The sequence below is a fragment of the Ambystoma mexicanum genome, chromosome 12 (assembly GCF_040938575.1).
Source record: "Ambystoma mexicanum isolate Mex_15411 chromosome 12, UKY_AmexF1_1, whole genome shotgun sequence".
In the NCBI taxonomy this organism is placed as follows: domain Eukaryota; kingdom Metazoa; phylum Chordata; class Amphibia; order Caudata; family Ambystomatidae; genus Ambystoma; species Ambystoma mexicanum.
This window is the reverse complement of record NC_090936.1, coordinates 991,199,715-991,222,308: the sequence shown is the minus strand read 5'-3', so window position 1 is coordinate 991,222,308 and position 22,594 is coordinate 991,199,715. Positions and strand designations below refer to the sequence as shown.

At 50.1% G+C, this 22,594-nt stretch overlaps 1 protein-coding gene across 5 annotated transcripts in view; it reads left to right on the top strand.

Moving 5' to 3' along the window:
• NCAPH2 (non-SMC condensin II complex subunit H2) overlaps positions 1-22,594 on the top strand; it is an 899,214-nt gene that overhangs the window by 235,654 nt on the left and 640,966 nt on the right. For all 5 annotated transcript variants that reach the window (XM_069629493.1, XM_069629491.1, XM_069629492.1 and 2 more), the window contains one exon: positions 5,041-5,122. In XM_069629493.1, the coding sequence (XP_069485594.1) occupies positions 5,041-5,122 (82 nt within the window). The remainder of the gene's footprint in view (positions 1-5,040; positions 5,123-22,594) is intronic.

Sequence of the window (22,594 nt, the reverse complement as noted above, 5' to 3'; positions counted from 1 at the left end):
CCCACATGGGGGAACCCTAGCCCCCTCATTGTTTTCTCATCTTGCTTCAGTCGCGAGTTCTTGTGGTTTCAGGAGGCTTCCTCGTTAGTTGGTTGGCGAGTTGGCAATGGGATGTTGGCTTTCACAAAGTTTGCTGTTTCCTCAGGAAATGTGAAGAAGTATGTTTGTTTTATTTTGATGTTGTAGCCTTAACCTGGCCGAGTAAAGCATTTCATGTGGAATATGTCATTCTCGCAGTAGGCTCTTGACCCCTGTGAATGAGCGTCTTTCCTGCTGCACTTGCAGGTTTAATCATGGAATATGTGGATAATGTTGGTTTCCCATCTCGGGTCTTTCTTTTCCCTAGCTGTTTTCAGTATGAAGTATGTCTCTATAATTCATCACGCGTGCTATAACCGGTCTCTGGTATGCTCCTGGCTTGGGGCGCGGTGCCAGCGATCTATGTGCCCCCTCCACGATGAACATGGGAGACCAACCGGGGTCCCCCAGAAGGTCTTGTAGCAGTTTCTCTACCGCCTCTTCCATGGGTCCCTTCAGTGCTTCCTGCGGCATTCCTATTATGTGTATGTTGTTCTGTCGGGATCTGGCTTCCAAATCTTCGCATTTTATTTTGACCGTGCCCAAATCTTTAGCCATTGTTGTCACTGTTTTTTAACGCTTCCAGTGAGTCTTCCGTAGTGCTGATTCGGGTCTCGGCTTCCGTGATTCGACTTCTGGTCTTGTCTAGTTGTGACTTAATTGAGGCAACATCGGCTGTTATCCAGTCTCGTTGAGGGATGTGAACCCCTGTTGCATGGCCAAAAAAACTGCCTGTGGGTCCATGGTGACTGGTTGGGTGGATATTTGTTCTTGCTCTGTTGATTCAGTGGACATGGTGGTATCGGCACCTTTTCTTGCCGTCGTTGTGTATTTGCCTATGGCTCCTTTTCCTTTCTTTGGCCCTAGGCCCTTGGGCATCGTCCTTCGGTTAATCTGGGCTCGTTATTGCAGCAGCTCCTTCCCGTTCTGGTCTGTTGCTCTGCGCTTAGTGCCTGTTGATTATATCGAGATCGCGCCAATGCTTGTTGTGACTAGGGACGTGGCCAGGAGGGGTGCAGCTCTCGTCCAGTCGATATGAGTTTGTGGTTAACGATCCCTAGATTATATACGAGTTGGGTTTTTCCACTTGTCGATTATTGTCCCCCTCCAGTGCCTTGTGGTTTTCAGCGATTTTCAAGTATTCTCACTTCAGTTTTACACATTTTAAAGTTACGCTGCAATATGCTTCTGGAATACTGAATTCCCAAGGGCCACTAGTTCGTGAGCACCACCTTGTCTCACCTGCTGCACGCATTTTGTTTGTGGAGCACTTGTCAGCCTCTATGGATGCCATTGCAGGGAATGGCTTTATTTTTTAGCTTCATTTTCTTCCACTGTAGCACAAGCCAACTTCATTGGAGTAAAGTAAAGAAACGTCCTATTGTAATTAACAGCAGTTTCTTTTAAGATATGCAGTTCACAGCTAGGTGGCAGACTGATTTTTACCTTTCCCCCCTCATGCATGGATGTGCACTTTTTTTTGTTTTTATTTATTTTTTTAATTTTTTTAACTGTGATAAGATCTTTTTGATATACCATATACTCAAAATAGTTGCTTCTCGCGGTACAAGTCCTGTTCGTGCCATCCTCTTTGTTGGCCACCTTCAGTTCGATAATTGTCATATAAGATCTTGCGCTTTCGTGGTAGTACACCCAAGAATTCCTGGTCTGTACTTTTTGTGTGAAGTGGGTTGTGGGACTGTTTGGTCCAAATCATGCTTCAGCCATGTTTACTGCTGTTGCTGGGCAGATTGTCTGCTGGACAGCCTCCACCTGTTGGGAGCGTTTCGGGTATTTTCCATAGTTGCACTGAAGCATCCCCCTTCCTGAATTCTGGAGAAAAGAAAGACCTAAAGCCATTAAAGATCATTGACCACTAGGACTGACAGCAAACTTTGCACATTGAAAAGCTACCAAAGCCTGCTTGATAAAGTAACCTGGATGTTAGTCACAGGGATGGACTTCTTAAGATATGTTCTTATTAGAGTATCATCATTTGCAGGCTTTTGAATCTACCGCGAACACCCGTGCCACCACCTTGCCTACCTTACAATGCACATACTTGTATCGAAGTATGTTGCAGTCTAAAATGTTATCTAACTCCGTTTGTTAATGAACTGTGGATCTCCATATTTTTAATGGTGATTTTACTTATCAGTACTATGTTAAAGAGGCTTTGTTGAGTTTGTGTTTTTTCTTGCCTGTGTGAACCGCGGTTCCATAACAGACTTTGCTTTTATTGACGGTTCTATACACCAAGCATACCCATCCCACCACCCCCCCTTAAATTCAAGCCTGACTGCTTAGCCACCCTACTTTGAGGGTTTGGACCAAGACTTAAATATAAACAGTTTGTGTCTTTTTAAGTTGGCTTCTCAGAATTCTGCACTAGAACAGGTTCTAAAAAACCCTCTTAACCCTGCTCTTCGATTTACTGCTCTTCAGTTTCTTAGATGAAGTGGCTAGAGAATGGGCCTATAGAGGGGATGTATAGACCCACTCTTCAAGCACTATGATGTTCTGGCACTGTCTGCATCACCATTGAGCTTCTAACAATATGCTGATAGTGTTACTGTCCTAAAGGACTCATCACATTTGAATAATTTATTTTTGTTTTGTGGCCCTCCTTCGGCTCTGCAGCATAAGCCATGTTGGTCACATTTCTTATGTTAATCACTGCCACGTTTTTTCGGTATGCGTTTTTGGGTCAGACTTTGTCCCTTTATGTCAATTGACTGTAAAGCATGCTGCTTTGAGTTCTGACAGCATTCAGATGCTGGGAAGAGACTTTCATACATGTACCTCTGTTAAAAATACCATGCTGGAGTGTTAGTGTTATAGGAAAGCAATGTTCTATGGCCATTCTGAAGAATTGTGAGGAGGAAGTGTATGGTGTTAAGGAGAATTCTCAAAATTGTGCTAATTCCCTTCACCTTAGAGAACCCCAGCAACTTTGCTGGATTTTGAGGACTTGATTTTTTTTAACCTGGTAAGAATGTCAGCCTTTTTTCCCACGCTTTCATGTATTTTGATGTGTTTTTTACACTTGTGCTCTTTGTTTATGGAGTTTTAGATAACTCCATAGGCATCATCTTTTCATGTGTGTTACACAGCACCCTCAGTGCAGTGACACAGGAATGTCTTTTAGACTTCCCAAAGGTTTAAATACCTTCTCTGGGATAAACTACTGTTTCCCAGAGAATGTAAAGTGAAATTGACTTTACTAGTTTTTCCAAATTCCTAGACCCAGCACACACCATCTTGCAATGGAGTGCTGACGTGGTTACATAGCATCCCCGGTGTCTAAATAATCATATAGCAGTCAAATGCTACCCTCTCCTATTGAAAAGGCTGGTGGCAGTGGTTTTACAACGAACTACCATGATATTTCTTGACCTCGAACAAAGGTAGCTAAAAATCACGGGAGCCATGTTTTTCAAGATGGCGCCTTAAACCCCTTTGTTAAAACAGGTCTTGGTCTTCTTCTTTTTTCTGTTTCTTTTTGGAAAGGTCCTTCTAGTGTTTCTCTGCGTGCCAAACCAGGTTTGCTCCCTTTGTGTGCCTTTGGCAGGCTTCAGGACTGAAGACCGCCTCTGGCGCCCGAGTGTCTGGGGTGGGCAGGAAGTGAGGGAGGTGCCCGAAACTCCCTGTGCTTAGTCTCCTAGGAGACCCAAATGCACTCTGGCATGATTGGCTGGCTGGCTGGCTGGCTGGCTGGCCGGCAGGCAAGGATTGCCACCCTGCTGGGTGAGTGACAGTGAGGCTGGAATGAAAGGGAGAGAACCTTTTAAAAGGTGAGTCTCGGACTGGAAAGCAGTTGACCACTGGAATGAAAGAACCGAAGAAGAGCTGGAAGAGGACGGCTGCTGCAACTCCTGGACCGTTGGTTTTCCCGGTGAAGCCCTGCTGCATCTTCGAATTGCCAAGTTCATCTCGACAGAGAAGCCCCTTCAAGGACAAATTCTTCCTTTGAATTGGTGGGACCAATCAACTTGTAATCCACCTGGATACCATTCTCAAGGCTGGTTAGGATGTACCAGGGAGAGGGACACCAGCTAGTGTGCTTGAATATACAGCTGCTGGGACTGAAGTGACTCCATCTTGTTTGCTTTTTCGACGATCCTGTGCAGTGCAGGTTTACACAAACATCCTCCCTCTTGTCCCCATGACTGAGGCTCAGGAACAGCGAGATCTGCAGGAACTGCCAGGAACCAACGACTTCAGCTGCATTTGTTTCTTCATGCTAAGGTACTGTTCCAACCCGATCGAGAGAACGCCACTCTTGCAGTGAAAATTCGTGAAACTTTCCCAACTTGCAAGCCTAATCGGCTTGTGACTGACATGATTCTTTTTTGCCTAAACTTCTTATGAGAACATTTCCAAAGACTTTACCGTTGGATACCAGAACTGCTCTTTCCTATCCAGAACACTAGCCCATTGACTTTGGCCTGGCCTATTGACTCGAAATGAACTCTTCTGGAAACTATTTGCACTGTCTAACAAGTATATGTGATCTATTCTACTTACCTCCTATTTCATGGGAGCTCAAACTGTCTCAAAATCTTGTTTTGAAGTGTATTTGTATATAATATTTGCCTACTTCTAGTTAAATGTTTTCTAAATTATTGTGTAATAATTTAATAAGTGTTTTACCAAGAAACCTTGCGTAGAAGTGTCTTCTTGAACCACTGTGATTGAAAGTCCTCTGTGTAATTACTTGTACTGCTCACATTCCCTCTTGAGATAAGCCTGGCTGCTCAGCTCGCTACCAAAAACTGTGTGGTACAGACTTATACCAAAGGTTGGTTTGGCTAACACCTGTAGTCCTAATTGTGTGTGGTGGTCCCAGAGGGTACTGCATGTAATTCTGCCCAACATATGGCCCCACAAAACCTGACTGAATATACTTTTAATTCTTGTGCTTTAGCTTCTCCAATCGAACTGTCTTTTTGCTCTTTGCAGACGCGACAAGCAGCCGGCCTCCATTGGTGTTGATGGAGTGGATCAGGATGCTACATTTGCAAATCGACAGGAGCAGGAAGAGGTAAGTAAAGTACCATAGTTCTTGTGATGGTGCCTCTTATGTCAGGCCAATCGTGGAAATCTTGGATCTGGAGAGCGTCACCTGCTTTAGGTATACAGAGTAGGATGTGCCTGAAGAGCTGCAATCCAACATTAAGGTGTCTTAAGCAGTTATTTGTTAGAAACGCTAATGCAGATTATATAAATGGTACTCGCTTATTCATAGTGTAGTGACGTTTTGACAAAGAATCCTACTTGAAAAACAATTTAGTTTAGTGTTGGAGACATCGATCAAGCTGCATGGCTTTTTGACACTGTTGATGCACGAAAGAATATTTGTGGCTGATGCATGCGGTTGTGTCTGCAGTAGTGGGGTAAGAGGTCTGTCTAGTGCTGCTGCTTCCGTGATTGGTGGTATTTAAATGTGGTGGTCTTTTTGTTGATGTTACAGATTCATTTTCTAATAGTCCTTCCTCCCACAGCTAGACCCACAGATAGTCTATCTCCAGCGTAGCTCACCCCTGTGAATGTGTTTGCTACCAGTTTGGCTCTCCCTCTGCTTGACTCTTTCCGAACTGCGTGGCGGTCATGGCGCTGGGTTGACCGGCGCCTCTTACTTTAACATGAAACAGTCTCATTGGTCTCCATCTGGCAGGGTCACAGAATGTCAGATCGGGTGCCTTGTACAGGCAATCTTCGGCCTGTCACGAATGGGAAATCTGCCAGGTAGTTCTGGAGATCTTCTAATTCTGGGGAACTGAAGTGGGTCTTTTTACCCCCATTGTGAACAGCATGTGCTAGTTATTCTGCTGCTGGTGAATGAACTCTGGGAGGACACACTCTTTAGCTAGGGGGGACTTCGGTCTACTTTATGCGTTTATGCCAATTCCTGTCATACTGCTTGTTCTCAGGTGACGATGCCTGTTCGGGGTGCATGTTGGTTCCGATTGCTCCAAACTAGGCCTGGAGGACGTGGTACCCTGAACTTCTGGACTAGTTCATTTGTTGTCTCTGGTGCCTTCCATCAAGAGTGGACTTTATCTGAGTTGCGGCAGAATGTATGCTCCTGCTTCCCTGCAGAGATTGAGATACAATGAGTGTGGTATTTGTTGGACAATCACCTGGATGCATGTCTTTAAACTGAGGCCTGTCACAAAATGGATTTATGCCGGCAGATAGCACGATCCAGTAAGTCAGACGTCCATCGGAGTCACGTTTAAATATCGCCAACGCTATTGTGATTCTCCAGCATGGGGTCTGGCATGGATTCACATGCTCATGAATATTCCCCGTCGTTAGGCTGGGAATCCTCGGTAAAGAAAAAATCAGTTGTTTCTGAACTCTTTCTTAGTAACCAATCACTGGTCTCTTGGTCATACTGCCCCCATCCAATGACTGCCCTCTTCCTAAGCCCCTCCACTGGCAGCCATCCTCAGATTTTGACCGGACGTTCAAGTGTTGGGAGTCCTCGTGCTATCGCTCTCTAGCTTTACTGCGTTTAGCGATTTTTCAAAGAGTTTAATCTAATTTTTTTGGTAAATCGAGCCTCGAGCTCTGCCGTTTGTACTTCCGATCAACGGGGACCCGTTTCAGATTTTTCTATGCCCCTCAAGGGCAAAGTTTTCGTCGAGTTGGGCTTCTTGGAGGATTCTAGAAGACCTTGAGGCCTACCCCGTGGACATGGCCCAGGACAAAGGAAGCTCGACGCCCGGATCCAAGCTGTTCAGGAACTGCTCTGGGTGCGGATTCCAGAATGTCTTAAAGGAGGACGAGCATTCTAGATGCCTCTACTGCCTGCACGAGGACAAACCGCACGTGGAGAAGGACTGTGCGTTTTGCAAGATCATGTCCGGCCTCACCAACTCTCTGGAAGGGAAGAGCCCAGGAGTAGGTGAGAAGAGGTCCGACCGGTCTTCTAAGTCCTTTTGAGGGTGCTTCGGCGACAAGGGCCCAACAAAAGGATAAGCACCGCGGGCACTGGAGCGCCGAACGGTTGGGCTCCTCGGCTGCCAGGCAGGGCGCGCTTTCACCAACGCCATCAACCACGAGCCAACACTCTGGCTCGGGGAAGAGGAAATCAGAGAACCCGGGTAAGCTTCTGGAGAAGCCCCGGTCGATATCGATGGAAACAGCTGAGGGGGAGCGAGGCGGTGACGTCCACCCCCCAAGGTGAAAGCCTCAAGCGCGCCTAAAGTCATGACGGCCTTGATTCACCCGGCTAAGGTCTCTATCGAGGGAGTAGTGGCGGCCCTGGCGAAGCCTGTGGGAGCTACCCCAGTGGAGGCGAACTCGAGGCCCAAAGTTTCACTGCCACCACGGAGGGAATCCTCTCTTCAGCCCATCGATAAGGCCCCCGCGAGAACCCCGGTGGAAAAAGAGGGGGGGGGGGCAGTGGCCATCACGGACACAGATTCAGCCTCTTAGGAGGAGCTGGCTGGAGTCGTGAAGATCCTCAAAAAGAAGTTCGAGGAGGTCTGGTCCCATGGGCGCGATCCCTACGAAGCGGACGAAGATGGCGACCGTGCCGACGAGGTTCCCGTGGAGGCGGAGGATTCCACTCCCCAACCGTTGCGCCCGTTGCAGCCGGTACCCGAGCCTCAGGACAACTCGGGAGCCATCTTGATGGCGAATCAGGCCTTATGTATGGAGATGAGGACCCGGTTGCCCTTATCCCCAACGGACGATCCAGCGGAACCTGGCCCGTTGGGGAGGCCTCCAAGCAAGCGGAGAAGAGTTTGACCCCCCCAACCCCCCTTGCCCTCACAGCCTAGGGAGGACATGGGAACGGGGATGGCCACGACGGGGACGGATGACGACGGTGGTGATGACGTGATGGACCATCCATCACCACCACCTCCTCGAGCCTCCCCGCCCAACGAAATTGGCTCCTTCCACGCCATGATTGCCAGGGCATCCGAGCTCTTCACGCTCTGCCCTGAAGAACAGAAGGAAGGAAGGTTTCCTCTATCAACGGCGTGAGACCAAAAGGAAGACGGTCCTCTCGGTCCTGTTACTTGACATCTGGGACGAGGGGCTGTTGCTCCTGAAGAACCCGTCCACGACTCCTGCCAAGAGAGACCGGCACGAGAAGAAGTACCGGGTTCCTGATTCCGCCCCTCTGTGCTTTAGGGCGCAGCCGACCCCGGATTCGGTCGTTTCGGTGGCGGCCAAGAAGACGGCGGCAGGTGCTACAGCTTCGTCTTCAAACTCCCCTCCCCTGGACGGCGAGGGGAAGAAACTGGACGCCATGGGGCAGCAGGACGGGTCATCTCGGCGACGACGATTAAAGCGGCCAACTCCTTAGCGATTGTGGCCGATTACGACAGGGAGCTTTGGTTTAAGTTAGCTCCTCTGCTGGACTTCCTCCCGGACAACAAGAGGGCGGAGGCCCTAGAGATCCTGCAGGAAGGCGAGGTGTCATCGGACCACGCATAACGGTGGCCACGGACATTGCTGACACCGGCTTCCGCAAGTTGGGCAACAGTGCTTGTCTTCGACGGCGTGGTTGGCTCAAGGCGACCGATTTCCACCAGGATGTGCAAACCAGAGTTTTGGACATGCCCTTCGACAGGAACAATTTATTTGGCAAGACAGTGGACGAGTCGCTGCAGGCCATCAAGACCGACACGGAGACGGCCCAGGCCTTGGGGGTTTTGCAACGAAGACGGCAGCCATTTTGGAGTTCCGGAGGCAAGCAAGGTGCCTCCAAAGGATTCGGCGGCGGCTTCTCGACATACCGCCAGGCGGCCCGCTCCTCGTCGCAGGAGGCCTACATAGGATGCGGCAAGTCAGGAGGATCTCGTCACCAAGGAGGCCAAGGCGGCAAGGCTGCTGGCAAGCAAGATTGAACCGGCCGTAGCGTCGGGCCCCCACCTGAGCACCCCAGTGGGAGGTCGGCTGGTGAAGTTCGTCAGCGTGTGGGAGTCCATCTCCACCGACCGATGGGTGCTGGATACCCTGGCCCGTGGGCACACGAGTTTCTAAAGAAGTGCCCCCGCATTCCACCCGTGGCCAGGAAGGAAACCAATGTCCCTCAACTGCTGCAGGAAGTAAGGGCGATGCTGAATTAAGGAGCCATCAAGCTCGTCCCAAAGAAACTCTGGGGATCCGGAGTGTACTCGCGGTACTTCCTCGTAAGAAAGAAGGCCAGCGGTTGGCGACCCATCCTGGACCTTCGTTGTTTAAACAATTACATGAAGGCCCAGACGTTCTGGATGGTTACCCTCCAGCACGTGCTGGGGCAGCTGGAGGAGATCGACTTCCTATCGTCGCTGGACTTGGAGAATGCCTACTTTCACATCCCCATTCTAAAAGGACATTGAAAGTTTCTCAGATTCGTAGTCCATGGACAGCACTACCAATTCAAGGCCCTTCCCTTCAGATTGAAGTCAGTGCCCAGGGTATTCACCAAGTGCCTAGCACCGGTGGCGGCGCAGCTGCGCCTGCAGGTGATCCACGTCTACCCCTAATTGGACGATTGGCTCATCCGAGCAAAGACCAAAGAACTCGCTGTCGGGCACACAGCAAAGACTGTCCAACTGCTCACGGATCTGGGTTTCTCCATCAACTTCACCAAATCCCACCTGGTTCTGTCGCAGGTCGCACTGTTTCTGGGAGCCAAGCTCGACACAGTAGCGCGACTGGCCTCCCCGTCGGAGGAAAGGACTAAGGCCATCATGGGCAAGGTGCAGCGGCTGTTGACCATTGATGTGGCCAGGGTGAGGTCCATCAAGTCCCTTCTCGGCATGTCCTCGTGCATCTACCTAGTGCGCCTGTGCAGACTGCGGATACGGCCACTGCAAGAGTTCCTCGACGCCTGGTGGATGCAAGCGGTGGGCAGCTTCGAAGACAGGATCCAGCTCAACGAGGCCTTCCGCCAAGTGATCTGGTGGTGGGGCGTCTGCGCTCATCTGGCGGCGGGTGCAGACTTCCAGACCCCAGCGCAGCAGGAGACGGTGACGGATGCCTCCCTGGAGGGGTGGGGAGCGCACACCGGAGATCTCCACGCAAGAGGCCTTTGGCTCCCGGAGGAGAGGACACTACATATCCACATCCTGGAGCTTCGAGCCGTGTTCTGGGCTTTCAGGTTGTTGTTCCCGTCCCTCAAGGGCAAGGTGGTGAGGATCTTCACCGACAACACCACCACGATGTTCTACATCTGGAAGCAGGGAGGCACCAGATCCCCAGCCCTAGCCAAGGAGGCCCAGGATCTGTGGCACTGGACCGTCGCCCAGGGGATGTTTCTGGTGCCCTTCCACCTGGCAGGAATAAAGAACGCAATCGCAGACTCGCTCAGCATGGAGCTGCACTTGTGCCACGAGTGAGGGCTGCGGCAGGATCAAGTTGATCGGCTATTCCAACGATGGGGCAGTCCCCAGATCGACCTATTTGTGACGGTGGCGAACACCAAGTGCCAGAGGTTTACCAGCAGGTTTCCCCAGCCGGGGAGCATGGGCGATGCCTTTTCATTCCCCTAGGACAGCCTGTTCCTGTACGCGTTCCCGCCGTTGCCGCTGCTGCGACTCATCAACCAACTCAAGAGGTCCCGGTGCAGGATGATCCTCGTCGCACCGGCGTGGCCGAGACAGATCTGGTTCCCGGACCTTCTGGACTTGTCAGCGTCCCCCCCCCCCCCCCCTTCCCCTCCAGCCAAGCTGCCGACGGACGCAGATCTCCTCGCCAGAGAAGGAGGCAGCATCTTCCATCACGACCCAGGGTTGCTGAACTTGCAGGCCTGGCTCCTGCAGCGTGAGTTTGGAGGGTACAATAGCCCGGCGGACTGCAAGGAGGTGCTTGCAAAGGCCAGGGCGTCCTCAACTCTTAAGTGCTATGCACATAAGTGGAAGACGTTTTCTGTCTGGTGCGGTGCACAGAAGATTAACCCTCTGCGGTTTATGGCCCCTCAAGTGCTGCCATACTTATTGACATTGGCCAAGGCGGGGCTGGCCCATGCCTCCATCAAAATCCATCTGGCGGCTATCTCCCGCTACACCAGAACTCCGGGGCGCTCATCTCTGTGGTCCCATCGCCTGGTGAAGGAGTTCATGAAGGGACTGTTCCGATTGTTCCCGCTGGTGAAGGCTCCGGCCCCGGCGTGGGAGCTCAACGTGGTGCTGACCAGGCTCATGGGGCTGCCATTCGAGCCTCTGCATTCTGCACCGTTGAAGTTCCTGTCATGGAAAACAGCGTTTGTTGTGGCCATCACTTCCGCACGACGAGTGGTAGATCCAGGCCCTCTCCTGTAAACCTCCATACCTTACTTTCCACGAGACGAGGGTGGTGCTGAGGACGCACCCCTCCTTCATGCCCAAGGTGCCATCGGATATCCATCTCAACAAGCCCTTGGTGTTCCCTGTTTTCTTCCCGTCGCCTTCGTCGCCTGCCGAAAGGACTTTGCACTCGCTGGATGTAGCTAGAGCGCTGAAGTTCTACGTGGACCGCACAAAGAGTTTTCGGAAGACATCACAGCTGTTTGTGAATTTTGGACCTGTGAAACAAGGGAAGGCCCTCTCGAAGCCTTCCATTTCCAGATGGCTCTCCGGCTGCATCATGCACTCTCACCGGTTGGAAAACCGACCGTTGCCCGGCCGTCCGAGAGCCCTTTTGACCAGAGCAATCGCTGCTACCACGGCGTTCCTATCTGGTGTGCCCCTGCTGGACATCTGCAGGGCTGCTACATGGAGTTCGACGCACACCTTCACGAGTTCCAGAGTCAGCCAAGCAGTGCTGTGCAACCTGTTCGCCTGAAGGTGGGCCTGGTGAGGAGGTAAGAGATGCTTAATGTTGAGTTTATGAAATGCTTAATGTTGAGCCTTGCCACCTCCCGCGGTTGTGCATGTGTGTACTGCTATGTATTCTTGTATTCATGAGCATGTGAATCCATGCCAGACTCCATGCTGGAGAAGGAACAAGTCACTTACCTGTAACTGTTGTTCTCCAGCATGGGTCTGGCATGGATTCACATGCGAACCCTCCCTCCTTCCCCTCTGCGCCTCTTCACTTGGTCCTACTGCCACTTTACGTGCTACCAAATCTGAGGATGGCTGCCAGGGGAGGGGCTTAGGGAGAGGGCAGTCATTGGCTGGGGGCAGTATGACCCAGAGACCAGTGATTGGTTACTACTAAGAAAGACAGTTCAGAAATGAAACTGAAACTGATTTTTTCTTTACCGAGGATTCCCAGCATGACGACGGGGAATATTCATGAGCATGTGAATCCATGCCAGGCCCATGCTGGAGAACAACAGTTACAGGTAAGTAACTTGTTCCTTAAGGAGTAATTGTGTGCATTGGTATTTTTAGTTTGTTTTTAAAAAAAAGGGGCATTTTAGGGTGCCTTTTAAAAACGTACCTTGCTGACTTGCTTTCTTTTTTCCACAATGCATTCAGTAGTCTTCCTTTTTTTACTTGTTTCCCGCGGTCCGCTCACTCCTCAGTCACTGCACATATGTGCAGGGGGGAAGCGACAGTGCAGCGGGCGCACTGACAGCGTGCCAAAGGCGGGCCCGTCGGTACTCGTCCAGGCCGAGGACAGCCTTGGGGGAGCAGGGGGTGGGGGGGGCAAAGGGGGTGGAGGGAGACACTCTGTCAAAATATAGCAGATGATATTGGACTTCCCAGACTTTCTACTTGTGATCTGCCTGCTGTTAATCAAGGTCATGCGTGATGCAAACTACTTCATCTGGCCCCTACCAGGACTAGTTTCCCCTTTGGGGTTTGATATGGATGGTTCGGGGAAAGTGCCACTGCTAGCTGTTGGGATGGGTGTTACCCCTCTGACTGATGCCCAGCCAGTGATGTAGTTACTGGTTAAACCCAGCACTTCTCTACTGGGACTAAAGCGATTACTGATCAATGCCAGATCAGCGGTGGTACATCAGGACCATATTTTTAATCTATTAGTGGAACAAAGACCTGATTTTCAGTGCCTTACAGAAACGTCGTTTAACGCCTCATCAGATCCAGACATCACCCAAATCCTCCCAGACACTTGTAGCTGACTACGTCTTGACGGGCCCCCTCCCAGTCGAGGTGGGGGTCTGGACATTATTTACCAGACGGCCTTTAGTGTCTTTGTGGTTGCTATGCTGCAATCTCCCCTGTGAACTTCAACTTGTTTGCTTTCAAGTCTCTCCGAACAAGGTATATATGTTTTGCTCTGCTACCGCCCTCCCCCGAACCACTGGGAGTGTTTATTGATCCTTTTGCGCAACTAGTTGTAGACTTGTCAGTTGACTAGAACAGGTAATCTTACTGCTGAAGGACTGGACCCTAGTATGCTATTGATTTAAAGCCGTGATCGGAGCTGCTGACGTTTTCGGGCCTGTTGAGGCGCGTCTATGCCCCTCTAAGCCGTCAGCCCCTTGGTTCAATCCCAGCCTTCTGGTCCCCAAGTGAGAGTGCTGCAGGACTGAACGCTGATAGCGTAAATGTTACAACCCTATAGCTAAAGCTGCCTACTTCCTGGCAGCGCAACTATACCGTAGAGCGATTTAAGGAAGCTAAATCCTCTTTTTTTTTTTTTTTGCTAACCCCATTGCCTCTGCTGCCTGCTCCCCATGTGAGCTTTTTAGGGTTGCAAGAGAACATTTTGCTCTCCCCTCCCCTCCGTTGGGCAATCCCTCGGCAGGCTCACAGATGCAGTGTCACAGCAATAGTAACTTCTTCACTGAAAAGATGGACAAAATAAGACTCAATTAAGACAGATCTTCAGAAAGTTCCAAAGGTCCCATTGGAAGGGTGCTGGCTTGAGGCATCAATCTCGCTGAGTCCTTGCAATTTGAACCCATTACCAATGACCTAGTGCTGTCTGCACGACACAAACCAAAGTCTGCATCTCCCATGGATTCCATTCCTCTTCATATTCTCAAAAAACTACCCTTGATGGTTATTCCAACTATTACTGCTGTGCTTGAGCATTTTGGTTTGGGCACTATTCCTGATTTTAGGAACGTGCACTGGTTTCTCCCCTCCTAAAGAAGCAGCTGCTGAACCCTTCCCTACCTTCTAACTATTGCCCCATATCTCGTTTGCTTGTGCTTATGAAGCTTATGGAGGCAAATATTACTCCTCGGGTTTCACCTGTTTTGGAACCTAATGGGCTTCTTCACCCCTTTTACCCTTTTCAGTCAGGTTTCAGACCAAAGATGGGTACAGAATCAGTTATGGTCTCACTGCTCGATGACTGTGCGGATGACGCCGGCATCTTGGGTGTTCCCATGGCCTGGTTTGCCTCATTTCTTTCAAACCGTGTTCAATCTGTTGCTTTGGGACCCTGGTGTTCTGACTCATGTTTCCTACCCTGTGGTGTTCACGTTCCTTGCCCCTTAGCAGACTTTATCGCCTGCCATGGAGTGATCTTTCACATCTATGCGGACGATCCCGTTTAGACCCCCCCCCCGGTACGAACCCACCAGGCAAACTGAAATCTTGTGTCTGCACTATAGGTGAATGGAAAACTAGTTGAAACTAAACGGTAACAAAACCAAGATTCTACTGAATGCCTCCCTGAGCCTCAACTGCTTTGGCCTGAAACCCCGGTGCCATGCCACACTGAGTAGTTCAGTTAAAAGGTTGGGGGTGAGACTTCTGCCTGCCGGCTTGGAAGATGCTCACGTTACGGCAGTCTGTAATGCCTGCTTTGCCAATAAGAGAGTTAAGAAGATTCTTCTCTTCTGTCCAAGTGTAGAACTCAGGTAGTCACGTCCTCTATTATGGGGGCGCTTGACTACTGCAATTGGATTTACCTGGAACAGCGACTGTTTCCGATTAAATGGCTACAAGTCTTGCAGTACTCAGCGGCTCGGCTAGCTCTTGATGCCCCACAGTTTTCTCCTGCTCAGGCTTTGCTGCGCCAGCTCCACTGGCTCCCTGTTTGCTCCCGTATTAAATGTAAGGTGTTGTGCATGACGCACCACGCTATAAACAATGTTGGAGCCTCGTATTTGCAGGAGAAAGTATCGTTCTGCCAACCTGACTGTCCTTACGGTCTGCCTCTCGGAACCTGTTGAAGATCCCCCATTATCAAAGAGCGCGCCTTGGTGGTTGCTCGTTTTCTTACTTGGCACCTACCTTATGAAACACCCTACCGCAAACCTTACGGGGAACAAACGATAATGTTCGGTTCTGAAAAGGTCTAAAAACCTTTTTTTAATTGAGTTGATAGTTCTCTCTCCTGTGTTGTCGCTGCTTTTGCTGGTCTTCCTGTTCATTGCTTTCTCTAGCACCTTTGATGCCTTCGGCCTTAGCAGCGCTTTCAAAAACCATATTACATCCATTCTCAGCTTGGTGCCAGAGAGGAATGTGAACCCTTTTTACCTATACAAGCTTCTCAGTTTTGGATTATCTGCTTTTTCTTCGCCTGACAGTCCTACAGACTGGCTTTATAAAGGGCCACATTGCTGCCTTTTCAGTTTTTTTAGAACCACAGATCAGGGCTCGAGTTTAACAATCTCTGCTGTTGTGCAGTTCCTACAGAGCTTGTGCAACCAGTTTCGCTCCATGCCAATGTTCTGGTGTGGGTTTTAAATGTAGCATTGACATGTCTTGATGGGCATTCAGTTTGAGCCTTTGCATTCATTTTTTTTTGTAAACTTTATTTTGGGGTTTTCCAACAATTTCAAATACAACACCCAAAGGGGTGTATCAACTATTCCGGCCCGATGTAACCACTCCCCACCCATCCCTCCACATTAGTCTATAACAGATGTTATTGTCTCCTCATGATTTCGCTTTAATTCGAGACTCTTTGCAGGTGGGTCGAATGGCAGGCCGCCCTAGATTTCTCGTTCGGTTTGAGCTGGTGAAGCGGAGCTGTCTGATGCGGAAAGTAGATGAGCTACGTAAGGGCGCCAGATGTCGGGGGCGTGCATGTAGGGGGTAGTGTCCTGATGAACTCTGTTTCAACATCTTGACAATACAGTACATCTTTTTGCCAATTGGCCAGGGTAGGGGCCGGTCCTCGACCCCACGTCATGGCCACTCTTGCGGGCCAACACCAGCAGGAGAGCTGTGAGTTTTCTCGTCGCAGGTGGGAGATGCCTCATCAGTCCTAGCAGAGCTACCGTAGGAATGGCCTCTCTCCGATTATTGCGGCTGTTGTCTGAAGAACTTGAGTCCAGAACTATGCCACCTCGGGGCAGTCTCAAGCTAGATGTAAGAAGTCCGCTGCTGGGACGCCACACCTCTCGCCACTTTTTGGGTTTGTCGAAGGATGTACGTCCAATCTTTGGGTATTTGCTTGTATAGATTTATCCCACCTTTCTTTCGTGCAAGTATTCGTGCGTGTGGTTTCCTCTAGGTGGGACCTGTATATCGTTGAGACTAGTCTGCCCTCGCCCTGTGCCTGAATTGCACTGTGCAGGAGACACCATGTGGGTGGTTGGTGCGGGAACGCGAAAAAGGTGTTTGGAGAGCATAGCGAAGTCTAAGTATACAAATGTGTCAAGGGGAGTATTGCTCCCTTTCTCTCTAGCCTGCTGGGGTGTTAAAAATATGCCTTTGATGAACAAGTCTCCTAGAGTCTGTAGGTGCAGTTTGTCCGTCCATTGGTGAAAGGCTGTCTCCCTGGTTAGGGGGACCCCTAGTATAAACTTAACAGGCAGTAGAGGAGTGGGGTCCCTGTGGCTGCAAAGGCTTTGCAGAATTCTCCCGACAGGCCGTTGGGACCCGGGGCTTTGGTGTTGGGTAGGGTTTTTATGGCTTGTATTATTTCTTCTGTCTAAATGGGCAGGCGCAGTGGTTTGCGTAGGTCCCTCTCTACCCAGTAGAGTTCAATGTCGTTTAGGTAGCCTTGTAAGGTTTTGGGGTCTGTGGTGTGTTTGGAGCTGTTGAGCTCCTGGTAGAAGGAGCGGAATGTGTGAACAATTTCCTCTTCTGTGTGTACTAGTGTGCCCTGTGCGGTGTGTATTCTTTCTACTCTGGTGGGTTTCCTATCTGCGGAAATCAGGCGAGCTAGGAGGGCTCCTGGTTGCTGACATTTGACATATTGGCGGATTTGACGCCCTCGGTTTAGAAATTCGAACTTGCGTTCCGCCAAGTTTCTGAACCTCAATAGTTCCTCTTTGAGTTCTGCTTGTGGTCGTGGGTTACTTGAGCGCGAGCACTCTAGTTACAGTTTCCGTAGTTGGTCCTCGCTTGCCGTCAGTTCCCGTCTGATCAGTTTCAGGACTCAGTTCTCCTTCGCCAGGCATACCCCTCTAACATAGCATTTTAGGGTCTCCCAGAGCGTGCCTGCTGAGGTGACAGTCTTAATCTCTAGAAATGTCGCAATTTCGTTGCGTAGTTCTGCGGCGAACACCGTATCTGACAGAGAGCCTGGCTTAAATCTCCAATGGGGTGTTCTCGGTCTTGGGTTAGGGGGGGGAGCATTCTAGTGTCACCACCGAGTAATCGGAGAAGGTGCTGGGAAGGATTTGGCACATCCTCATTGGAACGGGCTGTGGAATGATACCATGAGATAGTCGGTCCGCGAGCTGGTGTTGTGAACAGAAAAGTGAAAGGTGTATTCTCTGGTTTCCCAGTTAGTGTCTCCACAGGTCTATCAAATCAAATGCTCAGCAGATTTCCTGGACTTGAAGGCCTGCTTTGGACGGATGAGTGCTGGTGGTTTGCGACTTGTCTTTTAGGGGATCTATCGGTGTATTCAGGTCCCCTCCCCAGATAATTGTTGCAGACCCGAACCCCTCGAGCTGTGATAATACCCAGTTAAAGTTATTGGACTCATCGATGTTGGGGGCATAGGAGTTCACAACAATTACTTTTCCCCTCAATAATTCCCTTTACCAGGAGTGCTCTGCCTTCAGTGTCTCTCTTATTTAACAGGCTGAAGTTGGCTTTCTTATCTATCAGGATAGCCACGCCTCTGGCATACGATGAGTAGGACGAAAAGTACCTGTGGCAGCCCCGGTCGCGGGCCCATCAGTGTTCTGACTCAGGGAGGAGGTGCGTTTCCTGCACCATAGCTACGTCAACTTTATGACTATAGGATTCTTGGAGTTTCCGCCAGGTGGTTACCTCCCCTGATATTCCATGTGACTACCCTGAATTCGCTACGTGGACAATGGGCTGAGGGTGGCGTCTAGAGGGGTCCACTGCGTATGTCGAGGCGTACCAGACAGATTTTATTCTTCTTATCTGATGCTGTGAGGAGGTGAGGTTTGCGAGGCTTAATTGGCGGGGCGGTGGGGTGTCTAGGATCCCGTGGGCGCATTCCGATAACAGTCCATGTGTTCCCTCCCCTGCACGGGCAACCCCCATCTGGCCCGATTAATCCTCCTTCCGCTCTGTGAAAGCACTAACAGTGCAGCGCAAGGGGCGCTAGTGGCCTCCCAAGGTAAGAGGCTCCATTCGCTTTAAGGATTTGTTTCTCGGATGGTATCGGCGGCCCTGGGCGTATTGGGTTCTGCTCCATACTGTGATTTCACGGTGGATTTCTCCTCGCCCTGTCTTGCTGTGGTAGACTTTGATTGTGAGGTGAAGAACTGGGCCTTGCCATCGTGCTGAACTCGTAACTTCGCGGGAAAGAGCATCGAGTAGGTTATTTGGTTTTCTTGCTGGCTAATCTCAATATTGTATCCCGGTCTTTGTAGTTAAGCAGTTTTGCAATAATCTGGTGTGGTGGTGCCCCTGGAATTGGTCTTGTGGTCTGGATTCTGTGAGCTCTCTCTACGGCGAACAGTCGTGACTGTGCCTCAGTTCCGAAGAGTTCAGTACACATTTTTCAACATAGCCTTCCATTTTCATTTGTTGCTCCCTGACCCCAACCAGCCTTATATTATTTCTTCGGTAGCGTCCCTCTAAGTCTTCGTTTTTGGCAATTGCGGTCTTCATTTGACCCTCTAGGGTTGACACTCTAGCCATCAGTTTTGTTGTGTTGTCATCTAGATCGGACACTCTTTGTATCACCGTAACCAGTCTGTCTGCATGTTTATCGAGACAGTGTTGTAATTGGTCCACCTCTGAGGAGAGCGTGTCCATCTTACTTTCTAGATTTCCGATCCCGGCCTTCAGGTCCATGAGGATCTCTGATGTCATGGGTTTGGGGGGGTTTCCGCCTCTTGGATTGTGTCCTGTGAGGGTGACTCTGGCCTGCTGCTGGGCTTCGATGACCTGGCTGAGGTCCCAGGCTCGAAATTAAGTTTGCGTTGGGACTTGTCTGATTTTCCCATGGTGAGATCAGGTGGATTCGGGCCCGGGTTGCATACAGCTCTGGAGTCGCAACTGCGTTTTGTACCGTTCAATTTGGACGGGGATCCAGATGAACACTTTGTTTCTGTACACCTGGGGTGTGAGGGGCAACTGGTCAGCCGAGGCGGCCTCTAGTTGGTTTGGTGGAGGGTGGACTGGCATTGTAGGAACGCTGTAGGTACGCTGAGTAACAGTGGCGGAGTCCTGTAAAGGTGCAGGTAGGTACCTGTTCTGTAGTGATTAGCATATCTGCGCGGAGTAGTGCCCTGCGGTGCATTGGTGGTGGGTGGTTAATTTGTTCCCTATGCGGACTGCACCAATGTTTTTGGGTAGTGCGCTGGAAAGCAGGTTCTCCCGGTTCGGTGCGATGGCGATCAGTCTTGGCAGTCTGGGTCTATGTTGCTGCTGAGACGCAAGGTGGTCAGCTGCTGTCTGGTGCTTGTCCCATTGGTTCATCCCTGGTGTGCGTGGGATACTTGTTTTTCTATTGTCAGGAGGCTGGCTCTTTTAGCGTGTAGTAGAGCAGCCCTTTGCCGACGATTGGCTGGGCCGTGCAGCGTTAAGCGGCTGGAATTGGGTTCTTTTACTCTTGAGGTAAACTGTTAGTGCTGATGGCCGCGTGGGCCGCAGCATTTTTGATTCGGTTACTATTGTCCATAAGCACTGCAGTCTGCTAGGGGTGTTGTCCTCTTGGGTGTACTGCAGGATTACGTGCTTTTTACGCCACCATGGGCGCAAGGTGTCCTGGCCCGTGACGTCTGCTTCCTGTGGTATGTTTAGGACACCTTATCCTCGAGACGGTGTCTGAAGCACCAGGGCAGGGGGGCAGCGACGGGTCAGGCCGGCAACTGCGGCTTATCTGGCCCTTTGAGGGGGGTGGCACGATACGCAGCGCCTTCTGCTAAATAGCCCTTACCGCCTGGTTTGATCACCTCCTGCCGCCGCTGGCCCTCCTTGTGGTTGCGCTGCGCTTCTTACGCCTGGCTTGATGTCCGGGGGCCACGGTCCCAGGGCTGGCCGCAGCATCTCTGCTGATTCTGCCAGCGGTCCCTCTTCCTCGTGGATGTCCTTTGGGCGGGTGGGCCTCAGCACCGTCCAGCTTCTTGTCTCTATCTGCAGGTGCCGGGTAATTTAATTGCGTTGAATGGTGATTCTAGGAGATGAGGTTGGTGCCGCCCCTCAGCCCTGCACGCATGGTGCTACTAGCCTTTGCCGTGGCTCACAGCCGCTGTGCCTCGGGTTCATTCACGGGCAACGAATTTGGGCCCGCTGCCTGGTTGTCTCCTCGGTCTGCGTTATCACAGACCATCAAGTCTGGGAAATGCTGGTGGCATCAATTCTGGGCTCGTTGTAGGCAAAGTCGCTTACTTCTGCCTTCTGGCTGGAGCACGGGCCATTTGTACACCGGAGAAGCGGCAATTAATCGGGATTTATTCGGAGCCTCACGGGAGCCGCCATCTTGATCGGCTCTCTAGCGCCCTCTTTGAGCCCTTGCATTCATGTTCAATATATTTTATCACCTCCAAGGTGATTTACCTGGTAGCCATCAATTCCCAGAGATGTTTGATCGAGCGACAAGCAGCTGTTATTTATTTATACTTTTCTTTATTAATCCATTAACTGCCAAGGGGTTTCCCCTCCCAGTGCCAAGCCCTTTTTTTCGTGATTTCAGTATGTCACCATTCAATCGCTTGTAACCTTTTTGTTACATGTGATATCTCTGACAAATTTGACCCCCCCCCCCACCCCCACATGTAGGCGGTCATAACGCCACCAGTGAATCCTAGTTTGCTGTATGGGGGTGAGAAAGAAGCCTGTTTTTTTTCTTTTGTAAGAGCTAGGAACACATTGTTTGCTGAATTCGACATTTTACAGGCTTTCAAGAACAGGTTGAGTGGAAACCAAAGAAACATATTTGTATATGGTTACCATCAGTTTTGTGAGAGTTAGGCGATTTAGCCATTTTTTTACAATTGGACATGCATGGACGGAATGAAAAAGGAGGGTAGGAAAGCTGAATGGGAAGACAGAAAGGCATACATTTCTGAAAAGTAGACACAATTCCAAGTTTAGGAAGGGGTGATTTGCGCAGGTCAGGCAACAACTATGTAGGGAAAATTCCCATAGTTCGGCGAAGAATTTGAAAAATTACAGATAGTTATGTGGTGGACATGGCTGGCCCTGTAAGGCAATGCCATCTGTGAATTTTGAGAAAAGCAATGCCTGCTACATTCCCCTGACTCTTCTAGTTAGGAAATCACAATTTTCTTTCTTTCGTAATGTTTCACAAAACGAGCACGACAACAAGCCTAAAAACAGAGCCGTGGTACAGATTTTTTATGCTTAAAGGGTTGTGTGACAAAGTGCAGCAGCAAATGTATGAAAAAGTTATGAAAACCAAGAGAACACAACAAATGTCCTACCTTCCCGAATTCCCACAGGTGTCCTGATGAAAACGGTACCTCACATGTGTGGGTGCACCTACCTGGGCGCGAAGCGAAAACTTTTCCTCGAAGTTATCGCATCGGATACGGTACACTTCGGTTTCCTATTGAATCTTCAAGTATATTATTGAAAATGGCATCACCGTCTTTGACTTGGAGATTGGGGTTTAAGAAGTGCCAAGATTGTGGGGCAAAGTTGTCCCTTACGGACCCCCATAGGGTGCCTCGGTTCCTCTCACGCTACCTTCGACTGTAAGGCCTGCCTATCGATGACGGGGAAAACCCTGAAAGAGCCAAGAGGACTTTTAGCGGCAGGTAGGTCAAAAACCCCTTCAACGACCCCATCAAAAAAGTGTCTTCAGACGAGTTGAGAAATATTACTCTTCATCGTGAAAAGACAGAAATCGAGATCATGCAGTGTTTCTCACCACTCATTTTCACGATGGTCGAAGAAAAGGCACATAGGTCGCCGTCTTAGTCGTCTGGTTCCTCTCCAGAATGGGTTAAATGCCTGACGAAATTGGCCTCTCAAGCCGAGTGGGAGAAGTTCATAATAAAAACGATGCACGTTTTTGCAAATGCAGCCTTGACCCCCTCAAACTCGTGAAAGCCATACCCAGATTGAAAAACTCAACAAGAAAAAAAAATAATGGCAAAAACTGTGTGCCCTTGGACCCAGAAGGCAAATAAAAAATCTCCTCGAGTGGTCGAAGGATACCTCGAGTCGAGACAAATCTTCCTCCAGGAAAACGTTATCGACGCCAAAAGACTCATCGGACCATGACAAGTCCTCGACGTTGACTGTGTCGAAGCCCTCGACTTAGACTGTCGAAAACATTTTGGCGCCGCCATAGAGGATCACAG